The sequence below is a fragment of the Elephas maximus genome, chromosome 6 (assembly GCF_024166365.1).
Source record: "Elephas maximus indicus isolate mEleMax1 chromosome 6, mEleMax1 primary haplotype, whole genome shotgun sequence".
In the NCBI taxonomy this organism is placed as follows: domain Eukaryota; kingdom Metazoa; phylum Chordata; class Mammalia; order Proboscidea; family Elephantidae; genus Elephas; species Elephas maximus.
This window is the reverse complement of record NC_064824.1, coordinates 54,740,835-54,763,845: the sequence shown is the minus strand read 5'-3', so window position 1 is coordinate 54,763,845 and position 23,011 is coordinate 54,740,835. Positions and strand designations below refer to the sequence as shown.

At 39.2% G+C, this 23,011-nt stretch overlaps 1 protein-coding gene across 3 annotated transcripts in view; it reads left to right on the top strand.

The window, feature by feature from the left end:
* The first annotated feature begins 323 nt into the window (after window positions 1–323).
* CYTIP (cytohesin 1 interacting protein) overlaps window positions 324–23,011 on the top strand; it is a 75,629-nt gene continuing 52,941 nt past the window's right edge. The window contains exons 1-3 of one of the 3 annotated variants that reach the window (XM_049887273.1): window positions 327–397; window positions 1,704–1,831; window positions 2,099–2,201. In XM_049887273.1, the coding sequence (XP_049743230.1) occupies window positions 2,199–2,201 (3 nt within the window). In that variant the 5' untranslated portion in view covers window positions 327–397; window positions 1,704–1,831; window positions 2,099–2,198. Of the gene's footprint in view, window positions 398–1,703; window positions 1,832–1,910; window positions 2,202–23,011 lie in introns of those variants that run through there. The other 2 variants (XM_049887275.1, XM_049887274.1) reach the window with 2 other exon arrangements.

The window sequence follows — 23,011 nt, the reverse complement described above, 5'->3', positions numbered from 1 at the left end:
GCTCCTCTGTGTCCAGTGCCTAGCACATATCAGGTGCCTAGTAAGTATTTGCGAAATATCTAAGCAGTGAATAAGCTCCCTTCCCTAGAGACATTGCTTGCAGTAGCTATCTTAAGAAAAAAAAAATAAGGGTGTAATAAATTAATAATTGCTCTGTGACTGCTTGGTCTCATGAGTTAATGTTTACAAAGCACTTTGAACTTCTTGGGGAAACAAGAATGATATTTTTGTTGGCACCGTACCATGTTTATCGTGGCACACAAATTATTCCTCCTTCTCTTCCTCCTGCTGACCGCCCTGTGCCCTCCCCCAGCTGCATGCTGGGCCGGCATCTCCCACAGGGCAGCCTCACGGCCTTTACTGCTTTCCTCCAGCCAGCCCCAGCACCGCAGGAGAGGTAGGGACAGGGCAAATCTCGGGAAATTTCTTTAAGGCCTCTGAGGAGACTCAGGATTTGGAAATGGAGTTCTGAGCTGGTCCTTATGACTCTCAGAGTGACTGGTGTAAAGAAAGATACAGGTTCTTAACTATGGAGGAAGCTATTGGGACAGACGGGCCGGTGTGTGAGGACATATGAAGTCTTGATTCTGAAGGGGTGATAGTGTCATAGAGGTGACCTGGCATATGTGCCAGAGTAGCTGGCTTCTGAATTCTATATAGTTTTGTACAAATCCTGCAAAACCTTGACTGTGGGCGGAAAAACACTATAGTTCTGTTAGAAGGAACCAATAAGACAAGCCAGGCTTCTTTTATAGGTGTGAAGTTTTCAGCTATTATGAGTTCTTTCCCCATGACGTTTTTTATATTTGACAATGGCGTATAAAAGACTTCCATCTCACATATACACTAAAACCTGCGAAAGCCTGAACCTCTGTAGGGCAGAAACCTGTCAGAGAAGAAAAACCCAAATATTTTCCATTAAAAAGAGAGAGAGAGAAAAGTGGTAAGACTGCATCCTGTCAAAGGCAGGAAACTTTCAAGACCCAGGAAAACAAGGCAGTCCCTGTCGAGTTCTGCCTCTCACAGGTTTCGTTGTAGTTGGTCAAGACTGCAATGCTTACCAATGTATTGGTTACTATTAAAATTTTGCTTTTGTTTTTAGGAGCTCAATAATTACACAGCCCAAATGTGATTTGGAAAACAAAAGCAGCGTTTTCTATTAAAGATGGCTGTCCTTTCTGAGAAAATTGAAGGAAAAAGTTTTGTCTTTTTAAGGTTAGAACAGGTTAGTTTAAATTAATTACGTATAGTGAGCACCTCAAAGCAATACAGGCAATGCTGGTTACAGGTTCAGAATAACTAGAATGACTAGTTGGCAGATCTTGCCTTCAAGGCAGGAACAATGTTGAAGTGGTTTGTTTTCCAAACCAAACCATGAGATTTTCTGTGTGTGTAGAAAATTTTCCATGATGCATATTCGCATATTAGTTACTATACATGTGGCCAATTTGCTCTCTCTGTAAATTGTTTCTAGGACTGTAGTGTCATGTGGGTGAAAACTAATGTGGCTTTCTGTTAAAAAGATAGACCACACAAACAATGTATTTTCTGCTTCAAAAAAAAAAAAAAAAAGCTTAGGTAAATCCAGCTGTCCTGGAACAGTGTGGAATTAACCAAAAGTGGGCTTTAAGATTTGTTTTAAAAAAAAAAAAAAAAAAAAATTAGAGAAAGGCACTTCCTTATAATTAAATTATATCCCTTAGTACCTGGAAAATAAAAGCAAATGAAGTAAAATTTGTAGCTGGATGATAGCAAGCACTGTTTGAAACTCAAAACGATTACAGTCCCTAAAAGAGCCACCCGTGAAACATTGATACGGCAGTGACGCCAGGTAAGAACTGGTTTCTTTCTCCACTTGATGCATTATAGAATAAAGAACCCTGACTTTCCGTTTATATGGGGCTTGAGAATCACATAAGTATCACCGAATTTTTGTTGTTGTTTCTCTCTTGGTGTGTAAGGAACTTGATACTAGGCAGTTGTCCATATCCTGTAATAAACAGATGTGGGTGTGCTTCAGGGAGGACGAGATGGCCAGTATAAATCAGGGCAGAAGTGTGTTTTCTTTTCAGTATGTTAGTGTCCTGTTGCATTGCAGGAGCCTGTAAATTCATTTAGAGCAGAGTGGACGAGACCTCATATGCTCTGGCTTGGAGACAGGGAGGAATCACCGACTGAGGTTTGCCAGCTGAAGTTCTATGGTAAGTTAAACACGGTGAGTTTGAAATGTGCCGACAGAGTCTCATTATGGGTTACTTTCTTTGATGAGGGAGAGTGAACAAGTTTCAGTAAAGTCTTATATTTTAAGATAAATAAAATAGTGAGAAAATCCTTGTTAAGAGTTCTTTATCCAATGTTTAATGAGTAAGCTGCTTGGCTCATATTGGTTTCATTTTCTAAATATTTTGGACTTCTACTTGTTGTTACTAGGTCTCTGTTGTTGTTGTTACTAAGTGTCTTGTATTTTTTCTTTTATCACATGTTCATTAGATTTGCTGGTGGGATTATAATCCGCCAAAATAAATGTTTAGTTTGTTACATCTCGACGATATCCAATAAGTACAGCCAAAAATGTCCAATAAATAAATGCAGGAGTGTGACCTCATTGTAAGGAGAAAGAATTGGGACAAGAGACTGGCCTGAAAAGTTTAAGATTTTTCTTTAGAAAAAGAAAGGAGGGAGCTGGTGAGAGGCCAAGTTGAAAATGGCTAAGCACTAGAACTCAAGTATGATATTCTAATGATGAACACATGGTAAGGAAGGCCTTGAAACTGAATTGTGTGTGTGTCTATATGTGACAACTAATTGATTATTTTATTATCTGTATCCACACTAGCCTTTCTGAGGACAGGAACCCTCTCCTTTCAGGCCTGTGTCATCTGCAAAGAATAGATAACTGGTAAACATTTATTGATTGAATGGTTTGTTTCTTTTTGTAGCTGCTACAGGAAGGTCAGCCTACTAGCAGCTTTTCTGTGCCTTGTGTTAGGTAAATCTGCATAAGGTAATCAGAGTTCAGCCAAAAGGCAGCCGAAACTTAATCAAATAAGTAGGTGAACTTTGAGTGTATCACAAAGCATTCCCTCAAATTCCCATCATGTCAGAGTCACACTTTTGGGATGGACCACCAGGGGTCAGGACATTGTGTCCAGGGAGCCTTTCTTTTTTTTGGACTGAATTCTTTAATTGTAACAAAGAAGGTTAAATAATGCACACGTATGACATACAAAAACACAACATGAAATATTTTCTTCAAACATAGTCTTCTAAATCTTAAGCCAAACTTTATAATCTTAGGGAGGTCTGTTCTCGTCACCTATGTAGTGCTCCCCGACTCAAGTCCGATCACTGCATTTGCTGTTAGTAGCTGTCTAGTCAGGAAGCCCTTCTTAAAGTACACTTTTGGTGTCTAAGAATAAAGGCTCAGGGTAGCGTGTCTCAAACATTTTTAGCATTTTTTTATTGTGGTAAAAATATATATAACAAGACATTTGCCATTTCAACATTTTTACATGTACAATTTAGAGACATTAATGACGTCCACGTTGTGCGATGATCACCACTATCTGTTTTCATATTTTTCTATCATGGGGTTCTCAGACTTTTAAAATATGTGTGTATGATAAAAACCCTTTGCCATCAAGTCGAATCCATAGTGTTTCCAAGGAGTGGCTGCTAGATTTGAACTGCTGACCTTTTGGTTAGTAGCCGAGAGCTTAATCACTGAACCACCAGGGCTCCCATATGTATAACATATAATATTAAATAGAAATATAAATTTTTGTTTACATGAAATATATATTTTATACTCCTCAAAATATATAAATATACATATTTTGGGAGTATAAAAGATATATATCATTGGGTCTTCCCTCCAGTGATTCAGATTCAGTAAGTCTAGAGGGGAGGATCCCTAGGAATCTTTATATTTTAAAAGATGTGGTGTTGGAGGGTTTTCCTTTTAAGCAATATTTGGGGATTTCTCCTGCTTGTTTTCCACAGGAACAAAAATGTTTCTCTTATGAGAGGATTGTCAGTGCAGAAGGCACCAGGAGACAGGCTTGGGAAGAGACTCAGGGTAGCTGAGATGATGAGGCAGTGTCTGAGTCACACAGACCTGGGTTTGAATCCCCTGTATCTTTGGGCAAGGAGCTTTTGAGCCCTGCCTCCTCCTCCTCAGCAGGGCTAAGTATCCAGGCCTTCCAGCCTCCCATGTATGCTCATGGTCTTGGGTGTCTCCATGTTACCATCTTGGTGCTGCAGGACCAGCTGGGTGAGGCTAGACAGATGCTTTCCAAGGAAGGCAAGCATGTGTAGAGTCCTCAGGGACCAGATGAGGACAATGCCTTCTCTTTTAAAAAGGATATTGTCACCTTATGGAATTTAAAGAAAAAATGCAAGCAGTAAGTGTTAACTCTTGGGGTGGGAAAAGAAGGACAGTGTAGTGATAAGCCCTCTGTGGCCAGGGAAATGTTTCAGGGCAGACAGAACCAAGGCGTGGTCAAGTAGGAGGCTAGTTCTTAGATCTTTGACATTCTGGGCCAGTGTCTCAAGGCAGATCCTAGACAGGAAGATGAATAAACATGAGAGTGGGGGATAACTTCTCTCAGCAGTGGAAATGAACAACCCAGATGGCACAGGGAATCATAATTGACCCCCAAATAGTATCTAAATCAACAGTTTAATTTCCCTCAGGAAAACATTATCAGAATTTCTAAAAAAGATCACAGTGAAAAGGACCAAATTCTGCCATTTGTTCATATCTGCCACCCAGCTGGTGTGGAAAGAGTAACGAATGAGCAGAAAAAATGGTCAAAAGAGAGGAAGTGAACAGGATCACAAATCAAATAAACTCTAATTAAATCAAATACTTATATGGCTATTCAGCACAATGCCACTTTGTACTGAATTGGCTGGCTGGCTCGCTGGTTGGCACGTGGCTGATGCCAAATACTATCTGCTAGATGAAGCACCAAGAGTAAACAGTAGAGATATCTTAAGAAGGAAAGATGAAGTTTGGTGGCACTTAAATGTTTGAGATGACTGAAACAGCTAACAAGTTAATAGAAGGGGGACATGAAGGACAGGTGAGGGTGAGGGTGTGATTAAACTGTCCCTGGACAAAGCATTTAGCCACTTCAAGGCTTAATGTCATCTCTACGTGTCTTTCTACTCCTGAATTATTGTGATAAGGCATGTGTGGTGGGGTAAATCCAGCACTTTATTTTATACTGACTTGGAGAGTAGTTCCTAAACTAGGGTATCTAGTCATCACCAAATGCTGGAGGAATTTTCTTTCCCCTGTATTATAGTTTTTTGTGTTTTTTTCCGTAGTCCAAAATCTCAGTTAAAGTATGTTTTTACCAGTGCTGCTACTTATCTCTCTCAATGTTACTGGTGACTTCTCAGTAAATCATCGCTGTTAGGTGCTGTACTGTTGATTCTGACTCCTGCAGACCTTATGTATAACAGAATGAAACATCACCCAGTCCTATGCCATCCTCATAATAAGAGATATGTTTGGGCCCATTTTTGCAGCCACTGTGTCAATTCGTCTCATTGAGGGTCTTCCTCTACTTTACGCACGATATCCTTCTCCAGGGACTGGTTCCTCCTGATACCTGTACAACGGATGGTGAGACGAAGTCTCGCCATCCTTGCTTCAAAGGAGCATTCTGGTTGTACATCTTCCAAGACAGATTTGTGGATTCTTCTGGCAATCCATGGTATATTCAACATTCTTCATCAACACCATAATTCAAATGCATCTATTCTTCTTCCATCTTTCTTCTTCCTTGTCCAGTTTTCCCATGCTTATAAGGTGATTGAAAATACCATGGCTTGAATCAGACACACTGTAGTCCTAAAAGTGACGTGTTTGCTTTTCAGCATTTTAAAGAGGCCTTTTACAGCAGATTTCCCCAATGCAATATGTCCTTTGATTTCTTGACTGCTGCTTCTGTGGCCTTGACTGTGGATCCAAGTAAAATGAAGTCCTTGACAACTTCAATATTTTCTCCATTTATCATGATGTTGCTTATTGGTCCAGTCGTGAGGATTTTTGTTTTCTTTATGTTGAGGTTTAATCCATACTGAAGGCTGTAGTCTTTGATTGTCATCAGTGCTTCAAGTCCTCTTCACTTTCAGTAAGCAAGGTTGTGCTATCTGCATATCACGGGTTGTTAATGAGCCTTCCTCTAATTCTGATGCCTCGTTCTTTTCATATATGTAGTCCAGTTTCTCCGATTATTTGCCCAGCATGCAGACTGATAAGTATGGTGAAAGGATATGACTTGTTCTATTCGAATGACTGCCTCTTGGTCTATGTACCAGTTTAGCATGAGCACAATTAAGTGTTCTGGAATTCCCATTCTTCAGAATTTTATCCATAATTTGTTATGACCCACACAGTTGGATGCCTTTGTGCAGTTAATAAAACATGGCGAAACATCTTTCTTACTTTCAGCCAAGATTCATCTGATGTCAGCAATGATATTCCTTGTTCCACGTCCTCTTCTGAATACAGCTTGAATTTCTGGCAGTTCCCTGTCTTTGAATTGCTGTGGCTGTTTTTGAATTATCTTCAGCAAAATTTTGCTTCCATCTGATATTAATGATATTGTTCAATAATTTCCACATTCTGGTGATCATTCTTCCTCGGAATGGGCACCAATATGGATCTCTTTCAGTCAGTTGTCCAGGTAGCTGTCTTCCAAATTTCTTGCATAAATGAGTGAACACTTCCAGCATTGCATCTGTTTGTTGAAGCGTCACAATTGATATTCTGTCAATTTCTGGAGCCTTGTTTTTCACCAATGCCTTACGTGCAGCTTGGATTTCTTCCTTCGGTGATATCAGTTCTTGACCGCATGCTACCTCCTGAAATGGTTGAACTATCCATAATAGTAAATGTTAATGATAAGTAAATGATGAAGACAAAAATGCTGATAACTGTAGCTACCATTTTTTTTTTTTTCTATCATCTGCTAGGTTTTATACTTGTCACATTTCATCATTAATACTTAGGATAACCCTGTTAAAAGGCATTATTGTGCCCATTTTCTACAGAGATTCAGAGGTCACAGAGGTAGCAACTGGAAGAGTCAGGGTTTGAGTCCAGGTATTTCTAATTCAAAAACTCCTATTTCTATTCCTATGCTGTGTTGCTGGTTGTCATCAAGTTGGTTCCAACTCATGGCAAACTTATATATAACAGAACTAAGTGTTGTCTGAACTAAATGTTCCTGATCTTTATGATCAGACAGTATTCTGTTGTGATCCATAAGGATCACCAGGCCTTTCTTCCTAGTCTATCTTAGCCTGGAAGCTCATCTGGAATCTATCTACCATGGGTCATCCTGCTGGTATTTGAAATACCGGTGGCATAGCTTCCAGCATCACATGCAATATGCAAGCCACCACAGTACAACAAACTGACAGATGGGTAGTATATCTGTTCCTATAATGTACTGTAAATCTGCCATGCTGTGTGCCAGCCACATTAATCAGTATAGTTTGCTCTTTGATTCAGAGTCTCCTAATTATTATTTGAGAATATAACCTGGAATGTGTATTTAGTGTCCTACTCCTTCACTTTTCACTTGTGACCACATTAGAGGAGCCCTTCTATTCTTAATCACAACATCATATTATTTTGTTTACTTTGATTAATGGGTTTACTGAATAGCCTGAACTTGCCTAGGGCATCAACATGAAAGTAATAATTTTTTTCCCCACTTACATGAATTTTGTCAAATTTCCATTTTTCTTGGGCAAATACTATAATCTTTTGTTCAGTTTTTTCTATTAAAAACAAAAACACAACTCAGTGTTATACAAGCTTCAATCTCAATTTGATTCAAAACTATCCCTCTCCACATAAAAGGTTAAAGATAAGATTTCTGAAGTAGAAAAAAAAGGTGGTATGGTCTACCTCTATGGCAGCATCTCCTCCTTTTAATCATTTACGTTTTTGCTGAATTGGGGTGGGGTGGAAGGGCAGAGGAAAGGACAAATCTCTCACATTAACTAGTGTGGTTTAGTCCTTCCTCTGTGTGAGGGTTTTGCCATTTCTCTGGTTAGTGCAGGCTGAGACCCTCTGAGTGGTAGGTATCACAGGTGAGCTTTCTGAGGGCCGTTTGAGGCCTCTTCACTCTCTCTGACATGGGAGATACAGCTCCAGTGAGATCTTATCCTTGCAAATACCCCCAACTTCCTGCTGCCGTGGTCCCCTTGTTCAGTGGTCAGTGCTCTTGGATAGAATCTGGCATGATAGCACAACCCTGGCTACTTCTCCCAGTTGACTTGGACCATAGACACAGGCTTGTGGGTTGCCCCAGAGATGTTCCCTCTCTTCTCTAAATCTTTTTTTTCTCTCAGTCAAATAGGCACAGAGAGTGCTTGGCAAGGCCACTGCATGTGCACATGTCCAGTCTAGAAATGAAACCCTGGCATTCTCTTCTGGCAGGCAGCTCCTCCAGTTCGTCTAGAACACCTCTCTTGGCAGCCCCAGCACTTGCTTCAGTGGTGAGAGGCACGTCCTTGGGGGAGCAGATGGGAAAACTGCAGCATCAGTCCCTTCCTCACCCCCACCACCACCGTGTTAGAACCTTGATGATTCCCAACTTCTCTTTCTCCCCACTTTTCTGCCTGGGTGTGGTTTGAAGTGATATTTTGGAGCATAGGGGACATTCATTACCTGTTCCCTAATCAGCCGTGAAGGAGGTGGCTGGCTCAATTGTTCTCCATCCTCTTTATCTGGATGTTAGGGCCCTAATTACCAATCTGGAGTAACAGGAAAACTTGCATTTAATATCCTGTTGCATTTGTGAGTTTTGGGGACAGAAATTAATGGATATTAAATACATATATTTTAAAGAGTCACAGGTAACTGAAGCAGAGAAATCTCCTTTCTAAGTAGGTAACAGATTTTGATTTCTTAGCTCTTACATGGGACAGTTAATGTTTTATTACATGACTCCATCCCTTGGACAGAGAGCATCTAGCAAGTAAAAGACGCAGTTGGGTTTTTCTACCTCTCCTCTCTCTGCATTTTATCTTCATAGCTACTGATTCTGGGATGACTAGGGAACAGCACAGGGGTATGAGAAGAGGCCACCTCTTCCTGGAAACCTTCTAGATAGTGCAGTTACTTCTAATACTGAAGAGAACTCTGCATCACAGTTATTGTTCTGGATGACACAATTCTGTAGTGACTCATTATTACCTAGGAAAACAGCAGGCCAGAAAAGAGGGGATTCTGTCTTCTTAGAACATTCTTTTCTGTTTTCACAACTTTTAGTTGATCTTTAAACCAGAAGCAGAGAACAACGAAATTGAAGCTGGCGAGTTAAACATGTTACAGCTTTCAGAAATTTAATCACTTCAGCAAAATTCTCAGCTGCCTGGTATTTATTTCTTTCACATTTAGCTACAGATACCCATTTTGTGCCTCAGTCTTTCAGGATTCCCTCTATCAAAATAAGAGGTTTTGCACGACTGATGAAGAGAAGCAAGAATGTTAATATTTGGACATTTTCCTAGCTAGGTGTTAACAACATTATTCCTGGGTGCTGTGATTATAGGTGATTTAAAAATTCTGTTTTGTATTACCTGAAAAAAAATTTTTTTTTTTTTGAGCAGACAACGAGAACATATTTGTAACATTTAACAAATTTTAAAAGAACTGAAAATTTAGTAAGAAAAAGACAGCCAACATTACAGGGAAAAAAAAAAAGGCAAAGTGAATGATATAGAATTCACAAGAAGAAATATGTACGGCCAATTAACATGAGAAAAGATCCAACTCATTTGTAATCAGAGAAAGGAAAATTAAATTAAAATAATGGGGTGTTATTTTTGTCAATGAGATTGGCTTAAATTTAAAACAAATAATACCAAGGATTTTTTGTTTTGTTTTAGGGTTCAGGGCAATATATGCTCTATACACTGTTGGTGGAAGTATAACTTGACAAAGACTTATTTGAGGAAGTATTTTGGCAATACCTCTCAAAATTTAAAGCATGTGTATTTTTAAACCCAGAAGTTCTATACTAGGAATAATTCCTATTGAAATACTTAAATGAGTGCACAAAACATTTATATACAAGGTTGCCATTGCTTTCTTGTAATGTGGTAGCCCAAATTTGGAAAGTAACTGAATCTCTGTTAATGAGGAAAGTTAAATAAACCATGAGAATTCTACATTATGAATATAGTACCAAAAAAAAAAAAATTTTTTTTTTTTTATGATACTATCTCCATTATAGTTGTTCTTGTTGTGTGCTGTTGAGTCGATTCCAACTCATAGCGACCCTATAGGACAGAGTAGAGCTGCTCCATAGGGTTTCCAAGGAGTGGCTAGTGGATTCGAACTGCTGACCTTTTGGTTGGCAGCCTGAACTCTTTTTTTTAATAATTTTTATTGTGCTTTACAAATCAAGTGAAAGTTCACAAATCAAGTCAGTCTCTCACACAAAAACCCATATACACCCTGCTTAAAACAAAACAAAACAAAACCATTAAGTCTGGTCTTATGAGAATTTGGGGTCTGCATCCCACTGCTCTTCGGCTTCCTCAGGGGTTCTTTGTTTTGTTCCCTGTCAGGGCAGTCATGGATTGTAGCTGGGCACCATCTAGTTCTTCTGGTCTCAGGATGATGTAGTCTCTGGTTCATGTGGTCCTTTCTGTCTCTTGGGTTCGTAATCACCTTGTGTCCTTGGTGTTCTTCATTCTCCTTTGATCCAGGGGGGTTGAGACCAATTGATGCTTCTTAGATGTCTGCTTGCTAGCATTTAAGACCCCAGACGCCACTCTTCAAAGTGGGATGCAGAATGCTATTATCTGAAAAGTTTTTAACAGTAAACATTCATTTCTTTTATAATTAGAAAAAGTAAAAATAATGAAAGCTATTTCTGTCTGGAAAGAAAGGTTGCCTGGAAGAAGAAACAGATCTAATGTAAAGATGAAAATTTTGAGAGATGAGAGTTAGAAGAACTTGCCTTACTAACACAGAATAATTACAACAATAGCCAACCCTTCTTTAGAACTGTCTATGCACCAAGCACTGTTATAAGCTCTTTATTATGTTAACAGATTTAATCTTCATAACAACTTTATGAGGGAAGTAATATTACTGTGTCCATTTTACAGGTAAAGAAAATGAGTCACGGAAAGGCCACAACTAACTCTCTGTTAGATAGCTAGTAAGTGGTAGAATTAGATCTTAGTACAAGCACACTACCTCCAGAGCTGGGTTCTTAACCATGTTACTGGGTTGCAGAAAGCCACAGTAGTGAGAACAACATAGTACTGCCTAAAAATCAGAGCAATTACTATAATAGAAGTAAATGGACTAGAAACAGACACTAAAATATAGAAAAGCATAATATGGTAAATTAAGTACCATAAATTAGTGAGACGGGATAGGTAAGTTTATAATTCTATTTGGGGAATTTGGTTATTTGGGAGAAAAAATTCAGTTTAGAGTCACCCTACATAAAAAAAAAAAAAAATCATTTTTATTCCAAAGTAGATTAAAGAGTTAAATAGGAATAGTTAAACCAGAATAACTTGAAAGAAATATAGATGGATACTTATCTGATCTCCAAATGGGAAAAGGATTTTTTAAGCTTAAAAGCAACTAAGGAAATCACAGAGGAAAAGACTGATAAGTAAAATGAAAAATTACTGTATGTCATAAACAAAATGAAAAGACAAACAACAAAACTGAAAGTTTTTTTAAAATCAACACATGTAAGAAATTGTAATTTTCATACATACATGTGAGAAAAATCACAAAAGAGAAAACAGAAATGGGCAGCAATTACTTATATCTTTTGTAATCCAAGAAAGGTAAATTTCGAATTAGGGAAAAAAAAATAGCATTTTTCACCTAGCACATTACAGCAAAGATTTTTAAATTGTAACAATCAAGGTTGTCAGAAGTTCTACAAGGTGGACATTTTTGTATGCAACATTTTTGCCAATAACTTAGCAATATCCATCAAGAGTCTTAAAAACAGCCATATATTTCAAACCAATATTTTTTATACCTAATGACTTATCCTGAGAAAATAGTTATGTGGGCAAAGATTTATGTTTGCATTTTCATCACATCATTATTTTTAATACTAAAATATTAGAAACAACTTCATGTTTATAAAGATTGAATTAGTTGTTAATAATTGGAAAATTACAGTATAGCTATAGGATGGGCTTTCATTCAGAGCACAACTAAAATTGTGTTGTGAAGAGTTCTTAGTGACAAAAGAAAGTGATTATTACATAGTGTTTTAAGTGTAACAAGAGAGGATATATAATTATGCATAATTGTCCCATCTAGCTAAAAAGTAGTAATAAAAAAAGACTAGAACTTCTACGACGGTTGTTGATGGTGGCAGTGATAGTGGTATGTACGTAATCTTACTTCATTAACCTTTTTATTTTACAAGCTACCTGCAATAAGTAGACATATAATAATGCAGAAGAAACTGATTTTTAATTATAAAAAGAAAGAAACCCAAGGGAAATTACAGGGACAAAGAAAAAGGGCAGAGCATTAGAACTAGTGAAAGCAGATGGATATGACCTCAACTCAATTTTTTTTTTTTCTGAGGGGGTGGCCGAGTTGGGATGGAGCCTAAGGCAATAAAAATATTGAAACAATGAATGCTCTTAGCTTGCTCCTGCCTAGCTTTGGAGTACATAGAACAACTACAAGGAAATACCTGTGCTTCTCTTACCACTGTTGGTAAGAGCAGTCAACCAATGTCTTGGGATATTTTGATAAAAGCCACTGTTTTTCTAAAACAAACCAGTTCTCTGACCAAATTTACATTTTTACAGGTGTCACATAACTTTAAAATTTACCTTTAAATTGTTCTAAGATATTTTCAAAGCAATGAGGTTTAGAATTCAATCTCTAACATTTTCTTTTTTTCTGTTTAAACCTGTGAACTTTCAGATTCATGCTATATTATAAACTGGGGAAAAATAAAAAGGCAGTGAAAGTAGATGTAATTTGTCTGTTTAGCTGTTGCTTTTACTATATGTATCTAAATACATGGAAATTTCTAACTTTTTCCCACCTTCCCTTCCACTAGACTTTCTAAAATGTCTTAGAGGAGTTTGAAAGTATAGCAATTATCTGCAAACACTTTTATGCCCAGAAAGTTGGATGTATTTACCTCTTACATGTAGGCTGTACTTCATGGCTAGGAGAATTTATGTTTTCTCATCTTTAGCTCTTACCTGGATGGACTCCTTGGTGCTAAGCAAACCCTTCCGGAGGCAGGCCTTACGTGCCTGCTTTCAGTATATTGGATCCCTGGCCAACACACTCAAGTTTACACTTCCAGTTTCTACCTGTCTCTTCAAATTACTCTAGGGTCTCAATCCTGGCCTCCCTTGCACAAGTCTACCTGCCACCACTGGATACTAAATTCCAACAGTGAGTGATCACTTACGTATGCCTGCTAGAAAAGAATGCTCAGTTTTCTTATATTTCTTTTTGAGAGATAAGAACATATTTTAGTTAAAACATGAACATAATTATTTATGCATATAAAACTTGAATAGAAACAAAATGTATATAAAACCATTGTAAAAATAATATTTTTCCTTGAGATTGTCATTATAGAGAGTAGCATTTTCTTTCCCCTCAGTCTCAGTGAGACTCCATTGGTTTCTATATCAGCCCAGGATACGAGATGCTGGTTGTTGGATCTTTAAAGTGTGTTGTCACCCAAGTTCCAGGGCATTAATCATTATGGCATATGCATTATTGCACGGTTTGCTCTCCTGAGCCAAGGAAACGATGCATATGAATTCACACTCCTCCCCTCTCACCTTCTTTCATCTCTCATCTTCGCTTTCTTTCTGAAGGGAGCTTTGGCTGCCACCAAATACTGAGCCCCAAGTCCCAGTTTTTCAAACACAAATGATGCTGTGCCTATTTACAGGAACATCTAGTCACTTGGGCCAGTTCTTCTCTCCATGGATATGTACCTGCTGGTAGTAGAGTTATAATTTTGGCTGTTGTTTTGCAAGTATACAAGTCAAAACGAGAGTTTAAAAAAAATTGTGATTTAAAACTGTTTAATGTCCATAAAACCAAAGACCATTGCTGTTGAGTTGACGCTCATTCATTTGAGACCCATGGGGCTCTACAGGGTTTTCAATGGCTGATTTTTTGGAAGTAGATCACCAGGTGCTTCCGGGTGGGCTCAAATTTCCAACTGTCCATTTAACAGCCAAGCACATGAACAATTTGCGCCACCCAGAAAGCCTATAAATGAAAAAACCAAACCCGTTGCCACTGAGTCGATTCTAACTCATAGGGACCCTATAGGGCAGAGTAGAACTGTCCCATAGAGTTTCCAAGGAGCGCCAAGTAGGTTAGCAGCCATAGCACTTGACCACTACGCCATCAGGGTTTCCAGGGACTCCATAGGAAGGCTCAAACACATAGTTACTGTTTATTTAGAGGTGTAGAACCGCATCAGCCTGGGGCTTTATTCCATGTACACAGCCCCTCTATTCCCTCTTGGAAGTCCTGCTGCCATTAACCTCTGGTGTAAACTCTGCCACCATTGCTTCTAACACTATCAGTTATGAATTCATTTAGTGAATATATAGAGAATCCCACCATTGCAGGCCGTATGCTAGAATGGGCCTGGTGGTTTTGACAGCTATCAAGGTTTCAAGGCAAGCAAGGGGACTTCATGAAGGCAAGTGGGCTACGTTGGAGGAAAATTGTAGTCCGTCAGACTCCAGATCAGCAGGCAGTGAGGAGGCCTGAATGCTGCATCCTAGGGCAAAAGTGTCACTAGGTACTGGTTTTCTGTTTTGATTTATTTTTGTCTTTTGTTTTTGTTTGTAGTAACTTCTCGGTGTTGATTGTTATGGGCTTAGAGCTATGAAGTCTTGGTAAAAGAGGTCTGAAATACTGTAGATGAAACTATTCCTCTTGGGGAAAATGGTGCTTCAATTATTAGATCAACATTATTAACTCTGTAGCTCTGGAAATATACTGACCTTTTAGCATGCTCTAGAAGTTTTATTATTCAGAAAAAAAAAAACTTAAAAAAATATTTTTTGCTTATTGTTTCCCTCTTTGCCATAATATTAGAGTTGCTAGTTCTCCTTTTCCATTTGTTTGGATTCTGAATACAGGTTAGAACTCATTAAAAAAAGTTTGAATATTTACTATGCATAGTAGGCAAGAGTGTGTGTGTTTGTGCACCTGTGTGCATGCATGTGCCCACACATAAACACCCAGCACCTCCCCTCCCTATCCTTCCCCACAATCTTGGGAAAATTGGTAAGAAAGTGTAGAAATTCCTTACCTAGAGGGGATGAAGTTAAAGCAGGTGTCATATGGCTCTGATCAGATCATTGAAGAGGCATTTGCAGTGGTAGAGAAGGAGATATGGCCTGGGAGGCTAAGAGTGCAGGGCATGTTATTTGTGTCCCTGGATGGTGTAAATGGTTAAGCACTTAACTACTAGCCAAATGGTTGGTAGTTCTAACCTACTTAGAGGCCCCTGAGAAGACAGGCCTGGCAATCTGCATTTGAAAGGTCACAGCCTTGAAAACCCCAGGGAACAGTTCTACTCTGGACACATGAGGCTGCAAGGAGTCAGAACTGAAGGCAACTCACAGCAATAAACACGAGGTAGTGAGGCTGTATTTCTAAGCTGTTTTGAAGTGATGCCATCCTCAGTAACCTTGTTGAAGTAAGTAGCCTCTGTGCTAATGGCTTGTGATGAAAGAGAACTTAGAAGGTATAAAAAAGAATCAGTGGCTCACTGTTATCTGAAGAGGCAGTTTTCCTTTTCTAGATGTTGCCATAGGCAGGAGGGGGAGGAGGGAAATGGTCTGGAAGACAGCCTGGGACCTCCTATGTTTTACCACGTAAATCCTGTGTATAATTTTTTGTGGTGACTTGAAACACTTTCAGGAGTCCCAGCTAAATGCTGTCACAAAATCCATTGTAGGTAATTTTTTCTCCCTATGAGAACTTCATATAGAGCTAATTATGGGCACTTCATGCCTTTTCACAATTCAATCCAATGTATCACTGCGAATTTCGAATATATAATTTGTATAGTACACCCTTCGCATTCGTGACACAGTCCCATACACTTCATATTTGCTACACAGTGATGGCATCAGCGAGAATCTGTTTGTTTTTTAGTAAATCTCTTGGCTTATTTAATCTCACCTCAGTTTATATCAAGAGAGATTTAAAGTGGGCAAATTGGTAGAATTGAACAAGCTGCCTCTTGACCACACTTAGCATGATTTCTCTACTTTTTGGCAAGCTTTTACTTTTTTTTTTTTAATTCATTGTGGTATAGAGAATTCTTTGGCATTTTGATTAGGTGGTATCAGCTCTAAGTTAAAGAAAGGAAAAAGGAGAAGTAAACTTTTTCCTTAAATGCCAAAAATTTGCATGGAGTGAAGCAGTTGGTTCATATGGGAAAAAGTCAAGCCCAGCCTCCCTTAAGGAGCTGAAGTAATATTTCATGTTTCTAAGATACTTGGGTAAGTCAGAACAAACAGGAAACAATAACAGAAGTCCCTGAGTCAGAGAGGAACTGCTCATTACTCATTTGACTTTGCAAGCAGAACGATGATGCCATTACCCTGAAATCTACAGAATTTAGGTTGAGATAACTCACTATCAATTGTGAAAATACTATGGTTATTCTGTCACATCATGTAATCTAATCACTAACCCCACCTTCTCCATTTTCCTTAGATTAATTCAACGCTTCATACCTCTAGAACTAGCTGATATGTTCAGAAACTTTTTTAGAATATGGGACACATTGGGGAAGAAGATGACTTTCCCCACTTGATCTTTTAGGTGGCCCATCCTACCCTTGAATAGAGAGACTACTTAGGAAAACTAATGAAAAGATCCGCTCCCTTTTGACATAATTGACACAATATTCAGTTTCTTAAAATACAGGGAGAAGCTAAACACAGATGCAAAGCTGTTATAAACATGAATCTCTTTGGCCTCCTATGAATGGTAGTCATTTGTAATACGCAAGTAACTTACCACACCCGATGAGAACTGTGAAGAAGGGGAAGCAGAATGGGGAAGTGGGATGGAAGGTTTGAATTTACTGGTCTTCTAACATTTTGGAAAAGGTTTTTAAGTGAACATGGCATTTGCAGAAGTTACCACATTGTTATCAAAGACGTCATATACCTTCCCCTTGCAATTACACATATGAATGCTGGTTCCTTTTTTATCCCCTTTGATCAAAGGAGGAGAATGTCTTATCACCTTAATCAACAGTCTGATTCTACCATTTGGGACCCTGTGTCTACATGTCATGCTAATGCTTAACAGCTCCAGGTTTCTTAGATATTTTTACTAATACTTTAATTTTTTCAATAACCCTATGAGGTTGGTATCATTTTTATACAGATGTGAAAACTGAGTCAGAGAAAGATAAAATGCAGCTATTCCCAATAGCTCAGCTACAGTACTGTCCTCCTGGAGGATCTGCAGCATTTGCTTCAGTCTCTGTATTTATTTAAACTGTTTTATTATTATTATGAAAATTTAAGCTGATTTTGGAGCTATAAAAGTAAGTACATGCATAACGCAAGGGTTAAAACATGCAGAGAAGTATATAAACAAAAATAAGCCCCCTTCTCATACTCCAGGACTACTCCACAGATGGTTGTTGTTTTCAGTTGCTGTTGAGTTGATTTCATTTCATGGTGACCCTGTATGTGCAGCCTAGAGCTGCTCCGTAGGGTTTTCAAGGCTGTGACCTTTTGGTAGCAGATCACCAGGCTTGTCTTCTGAGGCATCGTGGATGAGTTCCAACTGCTAACCTTTTGGCTAGTAGTTAACTATTATAAATTAAAAAAAAAAAATTATTTAGAAATTTCCTATTCATAAACCAGAATTTACACACACAACCACTTTTGATTTTGTTCTCCTAAGGCACCTGTGTTATACCTTGACATATAATCATTTGTGAGCATGCTTGTTTTCCTGAATTGACTATAAGTGCTCTGAGAGCATTGTATGGATATTGTTCTGGTTATGTATTGTTGAGTAATAAGCAACCCCAAGAATTAGTGGCTTAAGTTAATGACAACATTTATTTTGCTCACAAGTATGCAATTTGGGCAGAGCTCAGTGGGGATGGTTCATCTTTGCTCCACTCAGCATCATCTGGGGTGGATCAAAGTCTGTGGGCTGGTTGTCTGAAGGCTCAGTCACTCATACATCTGGCAGTTGATGCTGACGCTCATCTAGACTCACAGCTGAGACTGTGACTTGAACACTGAAACATGGCTTTTCCATGTGGCTGCTTGGCTTCCTCATAGCATGGGAGCTGGGCTCCAAGGGCAAGTATTCCAACAAAACGGGGAAGAAACTGTATTGCCTTTTATAACTTAGCCTTGGGAGTCACATAGTATCATTTTTGCCATAGTCACAGGCTTATCTATATTCAAGGGGAAGGAATGTAGACGCCACCTCTCAAAAATCACATTGTAAAAAAAGTGTGTGGGGTAAGATGTATTAGTAAGGCCATCTTTTTTTTTTCTTTTTAATAATTTTTATTGTGCTTTAAGTGAAAGTTTGCAAATCAAGTCAGTCTCTCACATAAAAACTTATATACACCTTACTATATACTCCCAATTAGTCTCCCCCAATGAGACAACCCACTCCCTCCTTCCAGTCTCTCTTTTCGTGACCATTGTGCCAGCTTCTAACCCCCCTACCTTCTCATCTCCCCCACAGACAGGAGATGCCAACATAGTCTCAAGTGTCCACCTGATGCAAGTAGCTCACTCCTCATCGGCATCTCTCTCCAAACCATTGTCCCGTCCAATCCATGTCTGACAAGTTGGCTTCAGGAATGGTTCCTGTCCTGGGCCAACAGAAGGTTTGGGGACCATGACCATCGGGATCCTTCTAGTCTCAGTCAAACCATTAAGTCTGGTCTTTTTACATGAATTTGGGATCTGCATCCCACCGCCCTCCTGCTCCCTCAGGGGGTTCTCTCTTGTGTTCCCTGTCAGGGCAGTCCTCGGTTGTGGCCGGGCACCATCTAGTTCTTCTGGTCTCAGTATGATGCAGTCTCTGGTTCATGTAGCCCTTTCTATCTCTTGGGCTCATAATTACCTTGTGTCCTTGGTGTTCTTCATTCTCCTTTGATCCAGGTGGGTTGAGGCTCATTGATGCATCTTACATGGCTGCTTGCTAGCATTGAAGACCCCAGACGCCACTCCTCAAAGTGGGATGCAGAATTTTTTCGTAATAGATTTTATTTTGCCAATTGACTTAGATGTCCCCTGAAACCATGGTCCCCAAACCCTTGCCCCTGCTTCGCTGACCTTCGAAGCATTCAGTTTATTTAGGAAACTTCCTTGCTTTTGGTTTAGTTCAGCTATGCTGACCTCCCCTATATTGAGTGTTGTCCTTCCTTCACCTAAAGCAGTTCTTATCTACTATCTAATTAGTAAATTCCCCTCTCCCACCCTCCCTCCCTCACCCCTCTCATAACCACAAAAGAATGAGTAAGGACATCTTTGGAAAATACAATGCACCACAGGTATCTTTTCATCTCAGGCTCATGCCCAGACACTTATCTCACAACTTTATATACAGTAGGTGCTCAATTCATGTCCATGAATGTGAATTGTTGGGTTAGAATTAATTCAGAAGGGGGCTTCATGTGAGCAGATAGAATGAAACTGCTCAGATTCTAGGAACCCTGGTCAACGCTTCAAGCCTTACCTGTTTCCAGTGAAGATTACCTGAATTGCTCAATAGCCTTGCGTGCTTGGTAGGTGTTAAATTAGCACGAAGGTGAAACTCTGGGTACATACACGAAGGCCAAGTATGAAGGCTGGGTCTTATTTGTTCTTAGACTTGATAGGAATAAACATTATACACATGTATGAGAGAAGGGCCTGAACGACTGATAATTACTATGTTGGCCCTCTGGGATTGAGACGAGGTCTGTAACACCAGCTGGGGCTTGATATTTAAGAATACACCTCCTGACCAGACAAAGAGATACAGCTATGCATTAAAGAAATGTGAATACAAGGTGAAAAGCCATTGTTATGGATTGAGTTCTGTCCCCCTGAAATATGTGTTGTAAATTCTAACCTCTATGCCTGCGGTTATAACCTCTTCTGGCAAAGGGTTTTTGTTATGTTAATGAGGCAGGATTAGTGTAGCGTGTATCTTGAGTCAATCTCTTTTGAGATATAAAAGAGATTAAACAAGTTAGCAGAGGAGAGATGGAAGAAGAAAGATGCCACACCACATGAAGAATGCTCAGAAGCAGAAGCTCAGAAGAAACTAGGACCTTCCTCCAGAGCTGACAGAGAGAGAAAGCCTTCCCCTAGAGCCAGCACTGTGAATTCAGACATCTAGCCTCCTAAATGTTGAGAAAATAAGTTTCTCTTTGTTAAAGCTACCCAATTGTGGTATTTCTGTTATAGCAGCACTGGATAACTAAGACTCATTATCTAATCAGGTTCAAGGAGTGTATTGGTATGAGTTTTGGAATTATTATTTTTGGAAAGATGCAGAATATTGATGTTTATTAACCTTCCATTGCAAATGGTTTCTAGTGTGGAAATAGACGAGATAAGATTTCTCAGTGTGGGAAGGCATTTGTGATTTAATTTTTGGAAATCAGAGGTTAATCACTGTTTGCGGGAGCTTGACTACAGTAGTAACAGTGAAATTAGAATTAGACAACAGAGCAAACTCTTTAGGTTCCTTGCCATCGATGTTCTTGGTATCATCATCCACTCTGTTCCCCAGGCTGGTTACAAGTACTTGAGTTTCTGTCTCATTATTCCTTCAACCTAAGAGTCACTAAATCCTGTTGCTTTTCCCTCTAGCAATGCTTTTTGTTTCTAACCTCTCCTTTTCTCCCTCACTGACACTGCTCTAGTTCAAGACTTCATTGCTTATTTCTAAGATTATAGCATTAGTTGAGCTGGTCATCAGCTTTCTCTAGTGAGATAATTTCTCAAGAGGAGAAAATCTCTCTTCAGTGGATTATTTTGTAATCCATTGTCAAGTCAATTCCCATTTGGCCAATTTAAGCCTCTGCTCAAAAACTTGGTAATTTCCCTTTGTTGCATCAAGTTCAAAGTGATTAGCATAGTAGACAAGGACCCTCCCCTATGCAGCTTCAATTTGGTGCTTAGTAGTTTCCTTTTACTAAGCAGCCCACAGTTTTGGCATGCTGGCCTCATTACTGACCTCTGATTAATTCTCTGTATTTTCCCCTCCTGATGACTCTTGTTATACTTTCATTCACATGTGAAATGCTGGTTCTTCCTCGGCTGCCGTCTCTAACTGTTGAAATTCTGTTTCTCTAAGCTTGTCTTACTCATTCAGAGTAACCTTGCCCCCATCCCAAGAAGAAATTCATCTCTCTTTCGATCCTCTTGAAATACATCACATCTTCTGTCTTGCTCACTATACAGGTGGACATATTAATCTCTTTTACTAGACTGTAGGCTCATGCAGAAGTCCCTGGTGGTACAAACAATAAGTGCTTGCCTACTAATCAAAAAGTTGGCAGCTCAAAACCACCCAGGGTGCTTCAGAAGAAAAGCCTGGTGATATACTTCTGAAAGATCACAGCCATTGGAAATCCTGTGGAGCACAGCTCTACTCTGACACACGTGGGGTTGCCATGAATTGGGATTAACTTGATGGCAGCTTTTTTTTTTAAGCCTCATACAGGGTAAAGATGAGGCCTCACTAACCTCAGCATTGGAAACCCTGGTGGTATAGTGGTTAAGAACTACGGCTGCAAACCAAGAAGGCTGGCAGTTCGAATCCACCAGGCATTCCTTGGAAACCCTATGGGGCAGTTCTAGTCTGTCCTATAGGGTCAGTATGAGTTGGAATCGACCTGACGGCAATGGGTTTTTTTAACCTCAGCATCACTTTCTCCCAGCATAGATAGGTAATAGGCTTTTGCTAAAAGTTATTGTTTGAATTAAATTTTCTCAGATTCTTTCTGGGAAAAAATTTAGTTCAGACCATGTTGGTGTTGTTGTTAGTGCTGTCAATTCGGGTCCAACTCATAGCAATACATACAACAGAACGAAACATGGCCCGGTCCTGCACCATCCTCATGATCATTGTTATGCCTGAATTCATTGTTACAGCCACTGTGTCAATTCATCTCATTGAGGGTCTTCCTCTTTTTCATTGACCCTCTACTTTACCAGGCATGATGTCCTTCTCTAGGGACTGATCCCTCCTGACAACATTTCTGACGTATGTGAGACATTCTCGATATCCTTGCTTCTAAGCAGCACTCTGGCTCCATTTCTTCCAAGATGGATTTGTTTGTTCTTTCAGCAGACCATGGTATGTTCAACATTTTTCACCAACACCATAATTCAAAGACATCAATTCTTCTTCAGTCTTCCTTATTCATTGTCTGACTTTCACATACATATAAGGCGATTAAAAACACCATGGCTTGGGTCAGGCACACCTTTGTCTTCAAGGTGACATCTTTGCTTTAAAGAGGTCTTTTGCAGGAGATATGGCCAATGCAATGGGTTGCTTGATTTCTTTTCTTTCTTTCTTTTTTTTGTTATTGTGCCTTAGGTGAAAGTTTACAGTTCAAGGTAATTTCTCATACAAAAATCTATGCACATATTGTTATGTGACATTAGTTGCAATCCCTATAATGTGACAGAAAACTCCCCCTTTCCACCCCAGGTTTCTTGAGTCCATTCAACCAGTTCCCGTGCCTTCCTGCCTTCTCATTTGATTTCCTGACTGTTGCTTCCATGGGTGTTGATTGTAGATCCAAGTAAATGAAATATTTGGCAACTTCAATCTTTTCTCCATTTATCATGATGTTGCTTATTGGTCCAGTTGTGAGGATTTTTGTTTTCTTTATGTTGAGGTGCAATCCATACTGAAGGCTGTAATCTTTGCTCTTCATCAGTAAGTGCTTCAAGTCCTCTTTCA